Source organism: Brassica napus, chromosome A4, assembly GCF_020379485.1.
Source record: "Brassica napus cultivar Da-Ae chromosome A4, Da-Ae, whole genome shotgun sequence".
Taxonomy (NCBI): domain Eukaryota; kingdom Viridiplantae; phylum Streptophyta; class Magnoliopsida; order Brassicales; family Brassicaceae; genus Brassica; species Brassica napus.
In genome coordinates this window covers 8,838,599-8,858,877 of record NC_063437.1, presented here as the reverse complement: position 1 = coordinate 8,858,877, position 20,279 = coordinate 8,838,599, and the positions used below count along the sequence as shown (strand labels likewise).

The window sequence follows — 20,279 nt, the reverse complement described above, 5'->3', positions numbered from 1 at the left end:
GACCGGTCCGCACCCTATGCGGGTATAAAAAATACAAAATATGGAATAAATATTATATAGTTTTTAGAAGTAACAGATTTTACAACATAATACCACAGTCTTTGGGAGAATTCATCAGCCATGAAAAAAAGCTGGTAGTTAATATTTGAGATGAACGAAAGGAACAAAGTAACGTCAGTATGAAGAGGCAGATATTGTGTTTATGTATAATTGCAACATCACAAAATATTTTGTGTGTTTAAGAAGATACTTTCATTCAAAAAATGGAATAAATAGTGTATAGTTTTAGAAGTAATAGATTTTATATTATCATTAATTAGAATTATATTGTATATGTGTCGTAATTCTTTATTTTAGGTGAATAATATTATTTTTTCATAAATAATAAAAAAAAACATTTATGTAGACATATTAAAAGAAAATATAATAAAATTGAAAATATTATCCATAAATAATATAAATTATGAAGTACAATTCAATTAGAAACCTGCAAAAAATTAAATAAATTTTGTTAGCAATTGGACGGATTAACATTATTTGATAGATTTCTAAATTTCTAAATTTTATTGAACACGAAATAATATTAAATTGACATACCGTCATCGGTCTCCTAACTCATCACAACCCATCTGGCAAATACAAAAAATAAATAATTGTAACTGTTTATATATTTTAAAATTTCTATTTGAAAAAAAAAACAGATTAAAATTACGTACCGTGACTACGGAATATTCTGAAAAACTTGTTTGTAGACAACATTCAATGTTTTTGTATGCGGCTTCCCTTCTTGACCAGTTATTAGGATTTTTAATCCAGATCTCGACTTAACTCTTGAAAGTGCAACGTAGAGCTGACCATGAGAGAACACTGGCCTAGGCAGAAACAACCCAACACTTTCCAGTGTTTGACCTTGACTTTTGTTGATGGTCATCGCGAAAGCCAATGTAACTGGAAACTGTCTTCGACGCATTATGAAAGGAAATTTTGTGTCAGGGAGCGTGACAAACATTCTTGTAACGACCGTGACCCGATAATCCGGTTTTAATAAATAATGGTTTGGTTTAGTTTTAATTATTTCTTGAACAAAACCCTTAGTAAACCAATTATTTTACCTAACTATATAATTGTCTTATTCTTCCTAAACGTGAGCCGCCAGCACTCTTCTCCACACCACCTTCTTCTTCTTCTTCCTAATTCATGATCTCCATGTTCCCTTCTCTCCATTTTATTCTTCTCTTGATGTTGATATTGATGTTGAGCAAAGGATGGAATCATTGCCTCGAGGTCACTGTCTTGCTTGTCGTCCTAGCCACCTCGTCACGTCGGACACACAACCGTGACTTTGGTGCCACCGTCCCATCACCACCTCTTGACGTTGGGTTGTTGCAGCCCACCGGAGAGACATGCCGTCATTGACTTAGTCGCCGCAAGTCACCGCCGTCAAGACCCGTGCAAGTAAATCATGATCTCATCACTTGCTTGCCCACCAAGTTTCTTAAGTTTGATTGTTCACTTGTACCAATTTCTGAGCCAACGTCATGAGCCGTGAACCCATGCGTAAAGGTTTAAGTGACTTTGTTTATTTCTTGAGCAGGAAGTTACTGTAAACCCTAGCCCTAACTGTCTCTTTTTGTTTATTTTTCCGATCGTTTCCTTTATGCGCTAAGGTGAAGCCGGTCTAAGCCTTTCCAATCATTGGTTTCTTTTATGTTTCCGGTTCTCCGATATTGGCTAAGGTGAGGGCTATCCCATTAAATCCTGAGCTAGTTTAGTACTACTATTATGGAAAGTTTAGTTTCGAAACATGATCCGTCTCTGTGAATTGAGTCTGTTTGAGAGTCTTGTTTGTTTATTACTATTATTGATTGTTAAACCGGAAATAGGATAATAGAGGATTCAACGGTTGATTGAATTGAATGAATTAAGAACTGTTATTTATATATGTATATACATAAGTCTGTTATGAGATTGCGGGGCACAAAGATGTTGTGCTAACGGCGCATTGTGTGGAGATTGCGGGACACAGAGACGTTTGTGTTAGCGGCGCATTGTATGGAGATTGCGGGGCATATGGACGTCTATGCTAGCGGCGCATTGTATGAGGGATTGCGGGGTACAAAGACGTTTGTACTAGCGGCGCATAGGTGATTGCGGGGTACAAGGATGGACTCTTGTACTAGCGGCGCATAGAGTTATATATTTATATCCGTATAAGGAGAATGCGGGGTGTGTGATCTAGTTATGCACTATCAGCGCATTTGATGTTTTATGTGGTGTATTAGACACCGTGTTTGTTTCATGCTAGAGCTAGGCCTACATAGTCGTAGTGCTATGTACTGAGTCAGTGGTTTGTGGTTTAGCATCCCATACCTCACGGAGTAACTCCCCTGTTACTCACCCCTCTTTCTTCCCCCTTTCAGGTGAGACCGACGGGCAGGAGTGATTACTATCGGATTGGTGCTTTGGGAGTTTTATTTCTTTCTTTTTCAAACTTGCGGATTTTATGTTTTTATCGATATTCTCAAGATTTATTATGTTATTTGGATTTATGGCTATTTATTGGATTTACGACTTTGGAGTTGAACTTTTGAGAAGTAATAAATGGAGATTTCAGAATTTTATTTGTTTATTTTATTTTGGAAAATACGGGTGTTACAATTTGGTATCAGAGCGGGGTTCCGTCCCGGCTCTGACCCGGGATGGCGATTTATGGGACTCGGATTTCAACAATTTTCAATGTTTTGGGATTGAGAGTTAAAAAAAAAAAAAAAAAAGGTGACACCCTTTTGTCCAGTATCATTTGGTTAGTTGTTAGCGTTACTAACTCTTTTATTTTTGCAAGAGAATACCAAGTTTCAATTTGTTTTGTTGTTTGCTTTATCTTGTGTTCTTCTTTCTTTCATAGCCGTTGAAGTTCTTTCCCGGTTCTTCAAGGAATTCGGGGCGAATTCCGGTTAAGTGGGGAAGAATTGTAACGACCGTGACCCGATAATCCGGTTTTAATAAATAATGGTTTGGTTTAGTTTTAATTATTTCTTGAACAAAACTCTTAGTAAACCAATTATTTTACCTAACTATATAATTGTCTTATTCTTCCTAAACGTGAGCCGCCAGCACTCTTCTCCACACCACCTTCTTCTTCTTCTTCCTAATTCATGATCTCCATGTTCCCTTCTCTCCATTTTATTCTTCTCTTGATGTTGATATTGATGTTGATCAAAGGATGGAATCATTGCCTCGAGGTCACTGTCTTGCTTGTCGTCCTAGCCACCTCGTCACGTCGGACACACAACCGTGACTTTGGTGCCACCGTCCCATCACCACCTCTTGACGTTGGGTTGTTGCAGCCCACCGGAGAGACATGCCGTCATTGACTTAGTCGCCGCAAGTCACCGCCGTCAAGACCCGTGCAAGTAAATCATGATCTCATCACTTGCTTGCCCACCAAGTTTCTTAAGTTTGATTGTTCACTTGTACCAATTTCTGAGCCAACGTCATGAGCCGTGAACCCATGCGTAAAGGTTTAAGTGACTTTGTTTATTTCTTGAGCAGGAAGTTACTGTAAACCCTAGCCCTAACTGTCTCTTTTTGTTTATTTTTCCGATCGTTTCCTTTATGCGCTAAGGTGAAGCCGGTCTAAGCCTTTCCAATCATTGGTTTCTTTTATGTTTCCGGTTCTCCGATATTGGCTAAGGTGAGGGCTATCCCATTAAATCCTGAGCTAGTTTAGTACTACTATTATGGAAAGTTTAGTTTCGAAACATGATCCGTCTCTGTGAATTGAGTCTGTTTGAGAGTCTTGTTTGTTTATTACTATTATTGATTGTTAAACCGGAAATAGGATAATAGAGGATTCAACGGTTGATTGAATTGAATGAATTAAGAACTGTTATTTATATATGTATATACATAAGTCTGTTATGAGATTGCGGGGCACAAAGATGTTGTGCTAACGGCGCATTGTGTGGAGATTGCGGGACACAGAGACGTTTGTGTTAGCGGCGCATTGTATGGAGATTGCGGGGCATATGGACGTCTATGCTAGCGGCGCATTGTATGAGGGATTGCGGGGTACAAAGACGTTTGTACTAGCGGCGCATAGGTGATTGCGGGGTACAAGGATGGACTCTTGTACTAGCGGCGCATAGAGTTATATATTTATATCCGTATAAGGAGAATGCGGGGTGTGTGATCTAGTTATGCACTATCAGCGCATTTGATGTTTTATGTGGTGTATTAGACACCGTGTTTGTTTCATGCTAGAGCTAGGCCTACATAGTCGTAGTGCTATGTACTGAGTCAGTGGTTTGTGGTTTAGCATCCCATACCTCACGGAGTAACTCCCCTGTTACTCACCCCTCTTTCTTCCCCCTTTCAGGTGAGACCGACGGGCAGGAGTGATTACTATCGGATTGGTGCTTTGGGAGTTTTATTTCTTTCTTTTTCAAACTTGCGGATTTTATGTTTTTATCGATATTCTCGAGATTTATTATGTTATTTGGATTTATGGCTATTTATTGGATTTACGACTTTGGAGTTGAACTTTTGAGAAGTAATAAATGGAGATTTCAGAATTTTATTTGTTTATTTTATTTTGGAAAATACGGGTGTTACAATTCTAGGGATCCAAACCTTGGCATGCCACATTCTAGATTCACTATTTATCAGTTCTTCTGAAACGCTGATGTTATCTGAGGAAGGATCAAGATTCAAGGACTCTTGCCTTGGATTTATGTTCCTCTCAGCATCCAAACCAAAATAAAGCCTTAAAGGCACAAAAGCAGGGTAAACACTATGAACAACACTTTGGGTCTAAAAAGAAGATGCGGTTTCTAACATATAAAAATTGCTCAAACAAACAGAAATGCGGCTTCAGAAATTTATTTACAAAAAAAAAGGAAAAAAAATGAGAGACCGTAGCAAAAGTATTGGCATTGTTATATATACAAACAGTGACTTTTGACGGGAACATAGAGCATAAGAGACATTTAGAGACTAAATAACCTGAAAGGGAGAGAGAGATAGACAAAGTCTAATCTCACATTTTCACCTCCTGCCTTTGTTCTATCTCCCTACTCTTTGGTTGTCACGAGTGTGTCGATTCTGTCGACTCCATTGAGCTCAGGTGATTCGGTTCCCGAGCCTGGAATTGACGTTGATGCTGTGTCAAGTTCAGTAAGGCCATTACTGATGTGTTTATCCACTGAGAAAGAAGCAGTTGATAATTTGTCTGGTTTCGAGTCAAGGAAGAGGCAAACCACAGCGCAGTCATCAACTTTTGAAGTGGAGAATTTCCATCTCCAATTCCTCACTGCAGCTTCCACTAAGGCTCGACCAGCTGTGCAACGTGTTGGTGTTTTCGCTACAATCTCCACAACTTCTTCATTCGTCAATACATCCCATATCTAGCAAAGTTTCAAGAACACACTTAAGGGACCAAATAGTTTTGTACCTCTATTATATGCATTTATTCAGAACTATTGGACTTTTTACTAATACTATTTCATTGACAGTGTGATATCTCTTACCCCATCAGTTGCCAAGACAACAAATTCATCTTTCTCAGTGAGGCGTCGGTAGGACACGTCAGGCACAGAAATGAGACCAAAGTCCTTAAGGCAAAAATCTCCAAAAGCACACGCCATGGCCAGACCAGGTGAGTTGTGGTTAGGAAGCCAGAGGCGGGCAACTCCTGGTTCATCCCGGAGAGCAAATATACGTGCTCTGCATCTCTTTATCCTTGCTGCTTCAGCTGGTAACATCAAAACTCCCAACTTTAATTGATAAAAACCAAATTATCTTCTCAAATGCCTAAAAGCTAAAACTAAAGTTTCCTCACAGTAGTTCCGTAAGAAGAACTTAAGGATGATGGAACTGGTTATAAAAACCTTTGTGAAGAGGAAGATGTAGCAGTAAAATAACTTGGAACATCTGGTTTGAGATCTTCAGTTAACTGAAAAAGAACAAGTTTATTCTCTTTATTCCTCATATCAAATACTGCTCTTGAATCCCCAATGTTTCCAACAACAAGATGTTGACCCTAAACCAAATAACCCAAAGAACAAAAAAAAATACAAATGAAAAGGACTTTTCGCAACAAAACTCAGACACAACATGAGAATATTTGGTCCAACTATCTACCTGCTTAACCATAGTAACTGCAGTAGTACCACTACAAAAGCAATCAACATCCACTTGCATCTTCAATTCCTTGTCCATGAATCTGTAGGCTTTAACAATCGAGGTCAACAGCGTCTGAACCATATCCTGATCCTTGTTGTAGACTCGGGATTCACCATTAGCAGATATGTGCACAAGGTTGTCAGAGGTCATTCTGTTAGCAGTGTTGAGGCTGATCTCTTTAAGAACCTCCTCGCATGAGAGATAGGACTCCAAGTGAGAGCCTAATTTGAGCGGAAGCAAATCCCTGACACTCTTTGCGATAACGTGACCGTAAGGACCATGTCCATCAAATACACCACAAAAGACAGTGTCCTCCATTGACCCAAAATTCTGAAACATTTCAAAAAAAAAATCAAATATTCAGCTGAGTGACACTAAGCCTATGCAACTTATTAAAAAGATAAAACTTCAAAAAGTTATATATTTGACAATTAAACCAATGGTCTTTGGAGTAAAACATTTGATGGCATACTTTTAGAAAGTAAATGAAGATAGTTATATAGAACTTACAGCAACAAGAACTATATTGAAGTAATACATTTAATGAGAATGTACACATACTAATTAACAAAATTGGTTTTAACAGAACAAACGCACCTCCCAGACAATCATGGCGTCCTGGTTAGGACCTTTCTTGCCCTGTTGGGAGAAGAGAGACGCATGATCGGTAGAGCCATTCAAGAATTTGCATTATAAGACCTTGGTTGTTTTCTATATATATACAGTCGGTTTATTTCTCATATTAACGACGCACAATAATTTGCATAATAAATAAATCAATCGCTTAAAGAAAGATATTAAATGTTTATTGTGAATAAGTGATTTACATATTTAATGATTTCAACTTGCGCAAGTAATCCATATTAGAAAGGTAAGTTATTAAAACAAACAACCTAATTAGAAACATTAAAATATTTTCTAAGCAAATGTAATTAATATGATATCAACATGCGCAAGTTTACTGTTTGAATAATAAGGAAAGTTTTTAATATTTATCTTAGTTCTAAATCTTACCCAAGACTAAACTAAATCGATAATTATTATCCCCCTAGCTATATATGGGCTTAACAAAATCAACAATAGTTTTGGGCTTGTCTACATAAGCGATTGATTAAAAAAAATGAAAAATAAAATTCAAAAAAATCGACCAATAAAATTATAACAATTTTTCTAAGAAGTTCTATATTAATGTCATGTCAGCATAAATTACTAAAATGACTTCTCTTTTAATATATAGGGAGATTATACTAACCAGATAACTAAAACAAAACCAACACTAAATCTATTAAAACTAACCAATTTCATTATCCGAAATTAACAATACAAAAACAAAATCCACGGTTATGTACTATTACATTAACAATACGAGACTATAAGTAGTCCTCATCTTCGTATAGATGATCATATTTACTTCTCTGGAGATCATAAACTGCAACATAATACACCAGATTACTTAATATTTTTGTACATCTTTCATCATAGTACATGTTCAGAAAAAAGAGTACACTATAATTTGTCCAATTGATAGCAAACAATGCTTACTGCTTGGTTCTTTCTTACAATGACGCACATTTAGTATGAGATCACTTTCTTTTCTGTTTAACTTAGAGAAACCAGCCAATATGAGCACAATGGTTACGGTTTATAAGATTCAATCATATAGAGATTATAGCATGATCATCTTTTACGTTACATAAGTTTTTTTGTTTATCATAAACCACAACATACGATTTATACACGTGTCTTTTATGTTAGATTAGTTTTTCCGTAACAAATAAAAAAATATTAGACACAGGTTATTAAAATAGATTTCATCAAATCTTTTCTAACGTGTCATCCAAACAAAAAAACCGCAAACAGATTAATTAGATTTCTTTATTTTCTTATTCTGTTATATTTGAAAAGAAAATATATAATTTTCAAGATTTTTTTCCTTAAATTCCGAGCTATCAATTTATTAATTTCCATCGATCAGAATATGCCATCGATCATATATATTTTAACTTTTTTTATAACAACTATAAAATATGGAAATCAGAATATACCATCGATCTTTCAAATATGTAAATCAGAATATCCTAACGACACTAAAAAAACCCGGATCCGAAGAACCGAACCGAACCCGATCTGAAAAAATAGTATCAAATCCGAACCAAAATTGATTAAATATTCGAACGGGTTCAAAATTTTGGTATTTGAAGAATCAAAACCAAACCAGATCCGAAACGAAATATTTCGAGTACCCAGATGTATGCGAAATAGATTTATAAATCTATATATTAATTATTTTTAGATTTAATGTAATTTAAGACATAAAAAATATATATTATACTTTTAAGTTATCCAAAATACTTGAAATTATATATAAATAGTCAAAAGTAATTATTTAAAATAGTTAAACTATACTCAAAACCCAAATAATACTTAAAATATTTATTGATTTATTTTCTATCCAAATATTCAAACTAAACCAATTTATATGTTAAATTTAGGTATTTTGATATATGTTATTAAAATTTATATGTAATATATTATTTTTTAATAGATTTTGAGTAATTTAAAATATATAATAAATTTTAAAATTTTTAAAAATAATCTAAATGGATTATCCGACCCCGAACAAAACCCGAAAAGATCCGAACTGAACCCGAACCAAAATTTAAAAATACTTAAACGGAACTGAAATCTTTGACTCCAGAAACCCGAACTCGAATAGATCCGAACCGAACCCAAATGGTTACCCGAACCCTACCCTAATCAAGTCACTATAAATAATATTCCAGTACCTAATACGACCCTACACGTCAGGTACAAAAACTTACTCATATGGCTATATCTTAAAAGTAATTCCATACTCAAATATGTCAGATCTTTTTAACAACAAAAATAGTTACAAAGACAATCATATTAATTTGTTAAAATAATTTAATAAAATACTTTAAATAAAAATAATAATTTTAAGAAAAGAAATTCGAAATTACATTTCTATATCAAAATATTAAATTACAAACGCAACATCTAACATTAAAAAGAAGCACTATATACAACATTAAAAATTTAAACATAGAAAAATCAACATGTACACGATATTTTGTAACAATATCACAATTCATTATATATGTAAGAAGTTATTATACAGAAATACATAAAAATACTCTAGACATATATAATTTATTACTAAATATATATAAAAATTCGACAAAACAATATCTGCACAAAGCGCGGATCTGTATCTAGTTCATCACTTAAATTTAGCCATGTTTTGTTCTTTATCTTTCACTTCTATGACGTCTTTTTTACCAAAGGCTTTTATGTTCAAAAATAAAAAATAAAATATAAAAAATACCAAAGGCTTTCAGTTTAGCCTTGTGTGTTATCTTTCACTTATATTGGAGGTGATTGGTAGTTGCTGTAGGTGCTGTCCACAGCCCTATTTATTTTTACAGCACCAAATTCAGAGCAATCAAGCTTTAAATTTTTTTTTGAAACCACAGCTCTTGAAATAACCTACAGCTGTACAAGTGTTCTGTAGAGTCAAATATCCAAAGTAATTTTTAGTGCTTTATATAAAATTCTACAGCAATAAAATCTAAAGCCACAGCAAAAAATCTACAGATTTTTTTCTACAGCAAAATTTTTAAAGCTACAGCTATTACCAATCAGACCCATTATTTATAAGGTTATAATTACTTTTTGTTTCTAGATTTATATGCTAACAAATAGCTAAGAACTAGAAAAAGATCAATCAATTAGCATTAGAAAATTATTGTCTGTCTGACGCTCTTTTGTTTCCTTGCTTTCTTTGAAAAAGTCTGTTTTTTTTCTAATCCAAATTGGCTAGCGGTGTTTTTGGAATCTCACGTTTTCTGAAATGTGAAATATAGGTTTTTTTTGTAGAGAATGTGTGAAATACAGGTTTTGAAGTAGATAAATATTTTTGTTCTTGGAAAATAGATAAATATTTTCTTATGGCCAGTTTATGTTGTTTTTCAAACAAATTGTTCCTGAGGGTATTTTCTAGCAAAACGTTATGAAGAAAATAGTTAATTTTAACGACAGAAAAATCCTCGAGTATGGCCTTTTATTATGACAAAATCTGAAATAATTTTAATTTATTTATTTTTCTATTTTTAAACTAAGGTGTCTTCATTGATTAACAATGGCCGTGATCTCTTACGGATCATTCGAAATTATTTAACAAAGCAACCTGCTGCCAATAATTATGTTAATAACTATATATTTATACATAAATATCTGAGCAGCGACTTTTAGCAACTGGGAAAACGAAATAAGCGACGGCCATCGTGTGATTGATGAATAGATGACTGTATAAATAAAACAAAATAATCTACTAAATCATAATGACGGGGATGAGGTTCACATGGAAATTATACAACAAATAATGAGATTAGTTTAATGATCAAACGCTGTCTTCTTCAACAGATAATCAACCATTTTCTCTACAAATAGGGCTAAAGAGGTCACAGGGGAACTCACTCCTCTCTCAAACCCCTATTTTCTCAAGATAAGCATTAATTATCAGAGGTAGAAAGAATGGCTGAGGCGGCACCAACTGAGGCGTCTAGTTTGGTCGGAAAGCTTGAGACAGAAGTGGAGATCAAAGCTTCGGCTGGAAAGTTTCATCACATGTTTGCAGGAAGACCACATCATGTCTCCAAAGCATCTCCAGGTAACATTCAAGGTTGTGACCTGCATGAAGGGGACTGGGGCAAAGTCGGCTCTATCGTCTACTGGAACTACGTTCATGGCAAGTCAACTTCATACACTTTTTTCTTATTATCATTGGATTCTTATTAAACCGCAATTTCTTAAGTCTAATTTACCACGTATGCGGTATGCCACTGTCTATATCATGTAGTGCAATATATAAAGCGTTCTGTCTAGCGTAAATTGATTTTGAACTCCCATTAAACTACTATCACTTACTTTATAATAATAGGAGGAATCTAAGAAATCCCATTTTTATTAATATTACCGCTATATGTGGATCTCATATACCCACGAGGCGATGACCAATATATGTATATATATACTTAATAATACTATCACTTGAATACATGTACATATAATAAGATTTTGAACTAACATTCAAGGTATTCTCAAAGTCAAACAAATGAAAAGTATTAAATAATTGGTGCAGACGGGGAGGCCAAGGTGGCAAAGGAGAGGATCGAGGCAGTGGAGCCGGAGAAGAACTTGATCACGTTCAGGGTTATAGAAGGTGATCTGATGAAAGAGTACAAAAGCTTCTTGCTCACGATCCAGGTGACCCCTAAGCATGGAGGGCCGGGGAGTATTGTGCACTGGCACCTTGAGTACGAGAAGATTAGCGAGGAGGTTGCTCATCCCGAGACTCTCCTCCAGTTCTGTGTTGAAGTCTCCAAAGAGATCGACGAACATCTCTTGTCTGAGGAATAGAGGAGAGTACCCCTCGTGTAAAAATCCTATCAGTACTTGTATGTGCGGTTGAGCATTTCGATTTCAGTCTTTGAAAATTTAATAACTAAAAAAGTGTTTAAAAGTATATATATATATATATATATATATATATGATGAATTCTGTTATTTACTATGTGTAAGTGTTTCATGTTTGTCTTTAGTGAAGCTATAAATCATGTGATATATGTTTTGATCAATAAGCCTCGTTTTCTGCTTTCATAGCTTTTTATATTCATTTTTATCAGGCATTTTCAATCCATTATTATTTTCATCTCTATAATAGTATTTAAAGATGAAAATTTTCCAATTCATTTTTTTCTGTAATAGAGATTTTCCTTTTTTCTTTTTTTTGGAAATTAATATTTTAGAAAAATATATTGGAACATTGCTGTTTTAAATAAATATATTGAAACATATATCATCTCTATTATAGAGTTTCTGTATTTTAAATGTGAAAATAGCAAAATACATTGAAAATGATCTCAATAACACTTTTAATGGTCTCAATAACACTTAAATATACGTGGATTTGAATATAGGTTGACATTACGATACTAACACACACAAATTAATCAAGCGAGCATACGAAGACAATGATAAACGTACAAGAAAGTATCAATAGTAGTCAAATGGTTCTCTTCAGGGACATCCGATAAAATTGGAACGGTACAGAGAAGATTAGCATGGCCCCTGCGCAAGGATGACACGCACAAATCGAGAAATGGTCCAAATTTTTTCTTTCAAAAAAAATAGTAGTCAAATGGTTCAAAATCAAATAATAGGCCAATAGACCCGTTGACAGAAGATAATGCGAATGTGATAATTGTTTGCACTGAGATTATATCTCATTTATGGTACCTGCATCTATATACTTACCATTCATGTTTTTGCCATTCAGTTGTTTCATTACTCTTTTAAGTTTAATTACTAGGTAAAATTTTCAGTATAAATGATGATTATTCCTTTTTTTTTTTAATTCTTTTGGTTTTGTTACTCTCTTTAAATCTTTGAAGATTTTGTACGAGTAGTTGGTATTTGCAATATTTACATTGACCATATTTGAAATAGACAGATCTAAGAAGCCTAAAGATAACTATTTAATAACAAACAAAAATTTATCATTGAGGGAGAGATGAGGAATTCAATATAAGTGAGTGTATAATATTCTGTATCCTTCGTCATACATCATTATCACAAAACATCAACTTATCATTTCAGCAAGCACACGTACTCATCACCCAAATTCCATTCCTATATCATCAACCTGATTTCTGATAGCTAACGAATATGATAAGAGTTTTTCCAACTTTACGCCAGCTTCTTAAAATTCATGATGCACATACTTAAAATAAAAGTGTTTAGTGAAGAAGCAAAGACGATCTAAAATTTATGTGTCATGTAAGTAGTTCTATATGCAAATAAAAATCCAACGACCTTGTTCAAGTAGATTTTTTTAGGATTCTTTTCTTTTTAATAGAGTAGATACTTTTCAGTCTCAAAACATAACTACCTACATTGTCACACGTCTTTTGTATTTCTGCAAAACCATGCATGCAAGCGTTTCAGAGAAGTAAAAACACTTTGACAATAAATTAAACTAAATCAACCAACGAATACCCTTGCAATCTCTTTCAGTAATGACAATCGTCATGTGGCATATTTTTAACATGTGCATATGAGCTAATCACACAACCATTTCAGTAAGCGGATATTTAAAATCCCTCCAGAGAACAAAGAAACCAAGACCTGACAATGGAGGACTTGGCCTGCGAGACCTGACAATGTGGAACAAAATACTTTATTTAAAGCTGGTGTAGCTGCTGCAGTTTTCAAAATGATGAATATGGGCACCGAAATTTGCACTGTCGATTTCCGTTGATTTAGGAAAGATAGAAAACCCTAAATTTTCCAGAGGTCTCGGATATCTGCTAAACCACACACCAAACAATCAGAACACAAAAGTATAAACGAAAAGCAAGTATAAGAATCGAAAAGAGAGCAAGAAAGATTTTTATTCCGAATCTCTGTTGAGGGTTACAATAAGGTAAGAGTCTTGGCTACAAAAGCTGTCGGCGAGATTTCTAATTCTAATACCTAAGACTGCAAAAACCTAATTGAGTCGCAGCTCGAATAACAAAAACAGAAAGTTGCCTAAATTGCTCTAAGTATTGCTCTGAGTAAAAAATTTACGTCCTTCTGGCCCTTCAACTTCGATCCTCTTATATACACCTTCTAAGGCGGTTTGTTCCTTCTCTTTCTGCCCTTGGTCGAGTTTATCGTTTCGCAGAAATATTCCATTTTCCTTCGATCTTTTGTGTTTATCCTTGGAAACTTAGCATTTATCTTCCGAACTTGACATTTATCTTTTCCTGCAAAATAAAGGATAAACCGTCGTAACAACTGAGCTTGATTTCGCATAAAATCGTAAGTGGGCTCTTTGCTGCGTTCTGGGCCCTTTCGGGCCGTTTTCCGACCTAGGCGTTTTTACGATTTTATAAAAAAAGTGTTTTCGAAACGATGTCGATTCCGAAGAACATTCAAATTCCTCATATAGCATATGCAATTCTAGGTTTTCAGCTAACCGTTGCCATTTTATACGATTAATCTGATTTTTTTTTCGAGAAAACGAGTTCTTGCAGTTTTTAAACCAAAAAGTTCCTACGGTACCTTCGATAGTCTAGAGCGAGTTTGATAGGAGCTACGAGGACGAGGGGAAGACGGATTCTGTTCGATCCAGCTCGGCCGTTCGTCGAACTGGAATGGTCCAGCTTTGTTGTTACTGTCACTTTATTTTGGCTAGATAGTTGGACACAAACATGAAATTCATCTGCAACATTGTGGATGTATGCCATCGTACAATGGCAAACCTTTGTTGTTACTGTCACTTTATTTTCTCAAACCGGGTCATAATTTTAGTGCTGTATATAGGATGTACTTTTTGGTGGTCCTAGGCCTTGGAGTGTCTGCTTCACTATCTGGATTGGGCTTTGTATTTTAGCCTTATGACAAAAATATCAGATGGCCGAAAAGAAAAGAAAAAAAAGAAAAGCAATATTCAAACAAACCCTAATATATACAAAGCTATCATCTCACTCACCTGCAGAAGCAGCGGGAAGGCCTTACTTAAAGAGTCCCAATTACTGATTGATCCTCTCTCTATCTTATGTCTAGGTTTTATGGATCAAAGTTCTTCTCTAAAGATAATTGGGATGATGATGAAGAAGAATTATCAGAGGGGGTTTCAGGTATTTACTGCCAATATCTTCTGATTCTCTCTATCTTACTTTGTTTCGATTGTTGTTTAAGTTAGTTCATGAGTTCTCTTTATTCTTCTCAAGTTTGGATTTCTTTTTGCTTATGTTTCTCTTTGCTAGGGTGGTTTAGGGTTTTGACCCTTGTTGCTTTTACGGTCACTTACAATGATGTTGTTTTTTTTAGAGGAGATGTCTCTTATGGATAGGATAAGTGATCTGCCTGATACTCTACTCTTGAGAGTATTGTCTTTACTGCCTAGTGCTAAAGATGTCGTGGCCACAATGGTTTTGTCAAAAAGATGGGAGTTTCTTTGGTTGTCTGTGCCAAGACTCGTGTTTGATGATCAAGACATTGTTGAGTTTGGGAAGTTCTCGCGGTTCGTAGACAGGTACTTGATTGTGAATGACGCTCCGGAGATTGAAACTCTGCATTTCAAACTTAGTAGAAGATATGCTGCTCAAGATATTATAGTTTGGATGAGAGCTGCAAATAACTTCACTGTGGATGAGATGATTATCGAAATCGACAGCTCTTCTTGCGCATCTCCGGTCATACTTCCAAAATTTTTATACACAGAATGTACAATGCTTGTGACACTGAATCTCAACAGCGTGATTCTTGCCGACTTCTCATCACCCATGTTTTTCCCATCTCTCAAAACGTTGAGCCTCTTATCCGTTAGGTATCCTGATGAAGAATTTGCCAGCAGTCTTTTATCTTATTGCCATGTTCTTGAAAGCTTGGAAGTTGAAAAATGTAGAGACGACAATGTGACTTTATTCACCGTGAGAGTGCCTTCTCTAAAGAGGCTAGTCTTGCATACCTCAGAGAACAGAGATAGGGATGACTCAGATGGGTTTGTGATAAACGCTCCTTGTTTGGAATACTTCAACATTATTGATCATAAGGGTGGGTTTTGTGTCATTGTCTCATTGAGAATGACATGCCTAATGTTGTTGAGGCATATGTTGACGTTACGCATAGTCATCCTAGGATGATTTTGGGCTCTATTACTTCAGTCAAGCGTCTCTATTTATGTTTATCAACCTCCAAGGTAGTTTCTTGTTTTTTTCATCATCATGCCATACTCATGCTTCTGTTTTCACAATCAGTTTTTAAAGAGTGACTAGAACAATCTGTACTAATTGATCGGTCTTGTGTGCAGGACTTGTATCCTGATGATACTTTAGTCCACCGTCTTGTACATCTAACGCTATGCACATGTGACACAGAGTGGTTGAATCTACTTGTGAGCATGCTCAGAGATTCTCCTAGCTTACGAGCTCTCAAACTTGAGCAGGTAACCCCAGTTCATTAAGTGTCTTTGACTCTTTGGCCATAAATGCATCCTATTCACTCATTGTCTTATGTACGTTTTACGTCAGTATCATGGCCTTCCGGCTCATCACCTGCGTGCTTACTGGAACGAACCGAGTTCAGTTCCTGTATGTTTGTTATCGAGTCTTGAAACCCTTGAATGGGTAAACTATGAAGGAACAGAAGAAGAGAAAGAAGTGGTGGGATTTATGTTCAGAAACGGAAGCTGTTTGAAGAAGGTGACTATATCCTCCAAATCGAATGACTGCAACAAGAAACTTGAGATGATTAAGGAGTTGACATGGTCCATCAGATGTTCACCTACCTGCCAGCTTGCATTCGACTGAAGCTACTATTTATATTTCCTTGGTTTGTTTGCATCATTATCACCATTGATCTCATATGGTATTTGCTCCGTTTTTGTTTTTGTTTTACTTTAATCTTGCACTGACCTTATAGACTTGAGGCTTTTTGAGACCTTCCGATCAGTAACTGTACCGGGTAGCTGTCACAAATTGAATTAAAACTATAACCCTGTTCCACCTTTTTTGCTCTAAAGGTTTTGTATATACAAGTAAGAATGATTAATTAATGATCTTAGAATGAATATCCTCAAATTTTGTGGTATCCATGGACCATGCTCAGCACTTATCAAAAGTTCAGGTATTGATCTGACCTGCTTCGTAAAACTTAAAATAATTATAAACAACTTTCGGTCATCATACTTTTCTGCTCACAAGGTACGTCTTCCAAACTACTATTCACGTTTACTAGAAAAAATTACAATTCACGCATTAGAGAGAAAAGAACAATATATGGGCATGGAGAATATCCTTCCCCAACACAATATCAAGGAAAAATTACTGGTAAGAGCATCCACAATCGATTAAGTTTACTTCATAACTTGGCAAATCTCTTCAGTATTATCAACTGGTGCACTGGACTTGTGATTTAGGGCAGTTAGCTCTATTGCATCCACAATCAATTCATGTAGACTATTTTTTGTTGACATTTTAAAGCATTAAGTGACATAATTAATTTTCATTTTTTAAATATAATTAAGTCAATAGAAAATGCACAAGTGTAGATAAAGTCGCTACAGAACATTTCAAAATCTCTTTTAGAGAGAAATGATGGTGATATTTTCTACAATCCCTCTCCAACTTTTTTTTTAATTTATTTTTTTTTGTTGAGAGACTGCCTTAAGAGATCATCAATAATGATGCTCTTAGGACAGTTCCAACAATAATTATTTAGGGGATTTTTATTAATAAAAATATTTATATATAAAGTTGTTATTTTCTCTTCTTATCACAAGCGGTAGAGAGATTCGATGACATGTGTTCTCCATATATTTTTGTTTTTATATTTTATGTTTTCTTTTACACTATTGCAATTTGACTTAATATTTTTTAATTATACACTATAATCTTTTTCACACTAACCATTATTATATGAAGTTTCATAATATATTTTATTGGTCAGTAAAATTTAAGATAAATAAAAGAAAAATAAAATAATATATACATATTTTAAATATTTTATTTATTCATAACTAAAAAATAACATAAACTTTTACTATTTTTTTACCATTTTCTATTATTTTATTACAAATTATAAATTTATCTGACTATTAAAATTATAAAATAACTAAACTGAAAAAAATTAGAATACGACGCATAATCTAAACCTAAATCTCTGCATCACCAAAAAAAAGAAAAATATTATAGTACCACTAACTCAATAAAGGCTTGGAACATAAATGTAAACGATCAAGCACCAATCCAAAAACCAGATCAGAGGAAGAATAATCAACGGAAAACCAAAGTAACCACAAAGCAGAAAAACACATGCCTAAAACATAACCAAAAGCTAAGAGGTAAAAAGCACCTCATAAACAAAACAACCACATACAAGGCGCCCGTACCAATGAAAAACCACAAAACTCCGAATAGAAGAGACCAAAGATCTAAGAGACTAACTCCACACACCTATACCAAAGGAAGCATGAGAAGAAGAAAACAACCTAAGAAAGAGAAAATGGAAGCCAACCACAAAGAAACCAAAGCTCAAGTTTGAGACAATAAATAATATTCCAAGCCCATAAAACATACACGAAAGAAAACACTATCCAAATCTAGAGTGTCAAATATGGCGAAATGGAAAGCCACCAGAGACGCAACCAGCGATGAAAAGTATAACGAGATGAGATAACAAAGAGAGAAAAATAGACTACACAAAATCAGCAAACTGTAGAACACAAATGAACGCGATCAAACACCAACCCAAGAAACCAAAAAAAGCGAATCAGAAGAAAAATAATCATCGGAAGACCAAAGTTACCACGAAGAAGGAAAACACATGCCTAAAGCATAACCAGCAGCTACGAGGTAAGAGACAAAAGCTCTAAGAGACTAACTTCACAAACTTATACCAAGGGAAGCATGAGAACAAGAAAAACAACCTAAAGGAGGGAGGATGAAAGCCAACCACAGAGAAATAAAAGCTCAAGTTTAAGACAAGAAATAATCTTCCAAGCCCACAAAACATACATGAGGGAAAACACTATCCAAACCTGGAGTGGCAAACATGGCGAAATGGAGAGCCACCAAAGATGCAACCAACAATGAAAAGTGCAACAATATGAGAGAACAAAGAGAGAAAAGGAGACTACAACACAAAATCGGTAAATTGTGGAGTCATCCTCGAGTTATTAAGAGAACATAAAAGTCAGATCACTAAAAAATAGATCTTGAAAACCAAGACGAGCATGGACTATCAACGGCAAGCCAACTGCGAGGAAGAAACATAAAAGACAACTAAACTCTGATCCAACCCAAGGAGATGTAGTTCCTAACATTAGACAAATCTAAAGAAGAAGAGGACAAATATTGACCAGAACAGCGTACAACATCATGAGAAACAACCGCACAACTGCGAACTCATAAACCTTATCTACAACAAATATTAGATAATCTCACAAGAGAAGAAGACGAGAAAAAACAAGAGAAACGAAGGTAAGTCTTTTTCCTGTGATGGTAAGAAAAACCCACACCGGAAATGTAAACAAAATACATAGATGGTAACGGCTCAAGTCAAAATATGCGGAGACGAAAAAACATCTTAGGAGAATAATGTTCGACGTTGTTAAAAAAAGAATAATGTTCAAAATATGAAAATATGATATACAATCTTGACGCTGAAACCGTTATGTTAAAATTAACAAGTGCTTAAATGTAAAGTTATTGAAATTTAATATGCTTTACACAGGAGCTCAATTCACCACTAACAAATACTACTATACACACAACAATACATTATTGAAAAAACACACACATAATATATTAACTTATAACCTAATACTACATAACACAATAAAATACTAAACTATGCTCTTCACAAATAAATAGTGACCACATAGTTACATCATCCAAAAACATCATATTTAATTTAATAATAATAAAATAATATTCGGTACGAAGCGCGGACGCCCCACTGGTATTGTTAAAAGTAGATTAAGAAAGCGAGAGAATGTTAAGAGCAAAGGAAGACACAGTCCTTGACAAAAGAACGATGTTGATGTTTTTATATACTTAGTTTACATGTGTCACCTTTTTAGTAGTTAATACTGATTTTCAAAAATAAAACATAATTAAGTAATAAAATATTATTGTTTATTTTGTTAAAGAAACCAGTGTTTTTTTAACCGTTGAGGATGGCCTTAGGAAGAATACTTTACACAATGTCACCAGATATTAGCACCTGTGTGGGCTCGAGTTTATGATGATTAAAGTCTGATCCTAACTCTTCCTAGTTAACAAAAATACCTCTTTAATATTAAATGATAAGTCACTTTTATATGTATCGTGTTCACTTTAATTATAAAAATACTTAATTATGTATGTATATTTTATTAAATAAAAGTTCTTAACTAATGGACATCAATTAATAATATTTTTATGTTTTTAAATAACAATCCTTCTTTTATATTTTTAGAAATAACAAACATGAAAAAGCATCTTTAAATCTTTACTATTTGAGATATTTGTTTTTTTATAAATAAC

The 20,279-nt window shown here is 34.5% G+C and overlaps 2 protein-coding genes, 1 long non-coding RNA gene, 1 other non-coding gene and 1 pseudogene across 4 annotated transcripts; 4 read left to right on the top strand and 1 right to left on the bottom strand.

Annotated features, from left to right (window-relative positions):
• Positions 1–997: 997 nt before the first annotated feature.
• On the top strand, positions 998–4,536 carry LOC125607899. Its single transcript, XR_007338956.1, has 3 exons — positions 998–1,736; positions 2,421–3,694; positions 4,379–4,536. It is a non-coding gene; the product is annotated as an uncharacterized LOC125607899 (long non-coding RNA).
• Positions 4,537–5,072: 536 nt separating this feature from the next.
• LOC106448205 (probable protein phosphatase 2C 74) lies at positions 5,073–6,501 on the bottom strand. Its single transcript, XM_013890127.2, has 4 exons — positions 6,142–6,501; positions 5,923–6,040; positions 5,529–5,752; positions 5,073–5,405 (listed from the first exon to the last, which is right to left on the bottom strand). The coding sequence occupies exons 1-4, from the start codon at positions 6,499–6,501 to the stop codon at positions 5,073–5,075; spliced, it is 1,035 nt and encodes a 344-aa protein (XP_013745581.2).
• A 4,125-nt stretch (positions 6,502–10,626) lies between these two features.
• Positions 10,627–12,379, top strand: LOC106448206 (MLP-like protein 34). The gene is made up of 2 exons (XM_048777410.1): positions 10,627–10,951; positions 11,345–12,379. The coding sequence occupies exons 1-2, from the start codon at positions 10,738–10,740 to the stop codon at positions 11,620–11,622; spliced, it is 492 nt and encodes a 163-aa protein (XP_048633367.1). The 5' UTR covers positions 10,627–10,737; the 3' UTR covers positions 11,623–12,379.
• Positions 12,276–12,379, top strand: LOC125608477. Its single transcript, XR_007339369.1, has one exon. It is a non-coding gene; the product is annotated as a U6 spliceosomal RNA (small nuclear RNA).
• Positions 12,380–12,604: 225 nt separating this feature from the next.
• LOC106449471 lies at positions 12,605–20,026 on the top strand (annotated as a pseudogene).
• Positions 20,027–20,279: the final 253 nt, after the last annotated feature.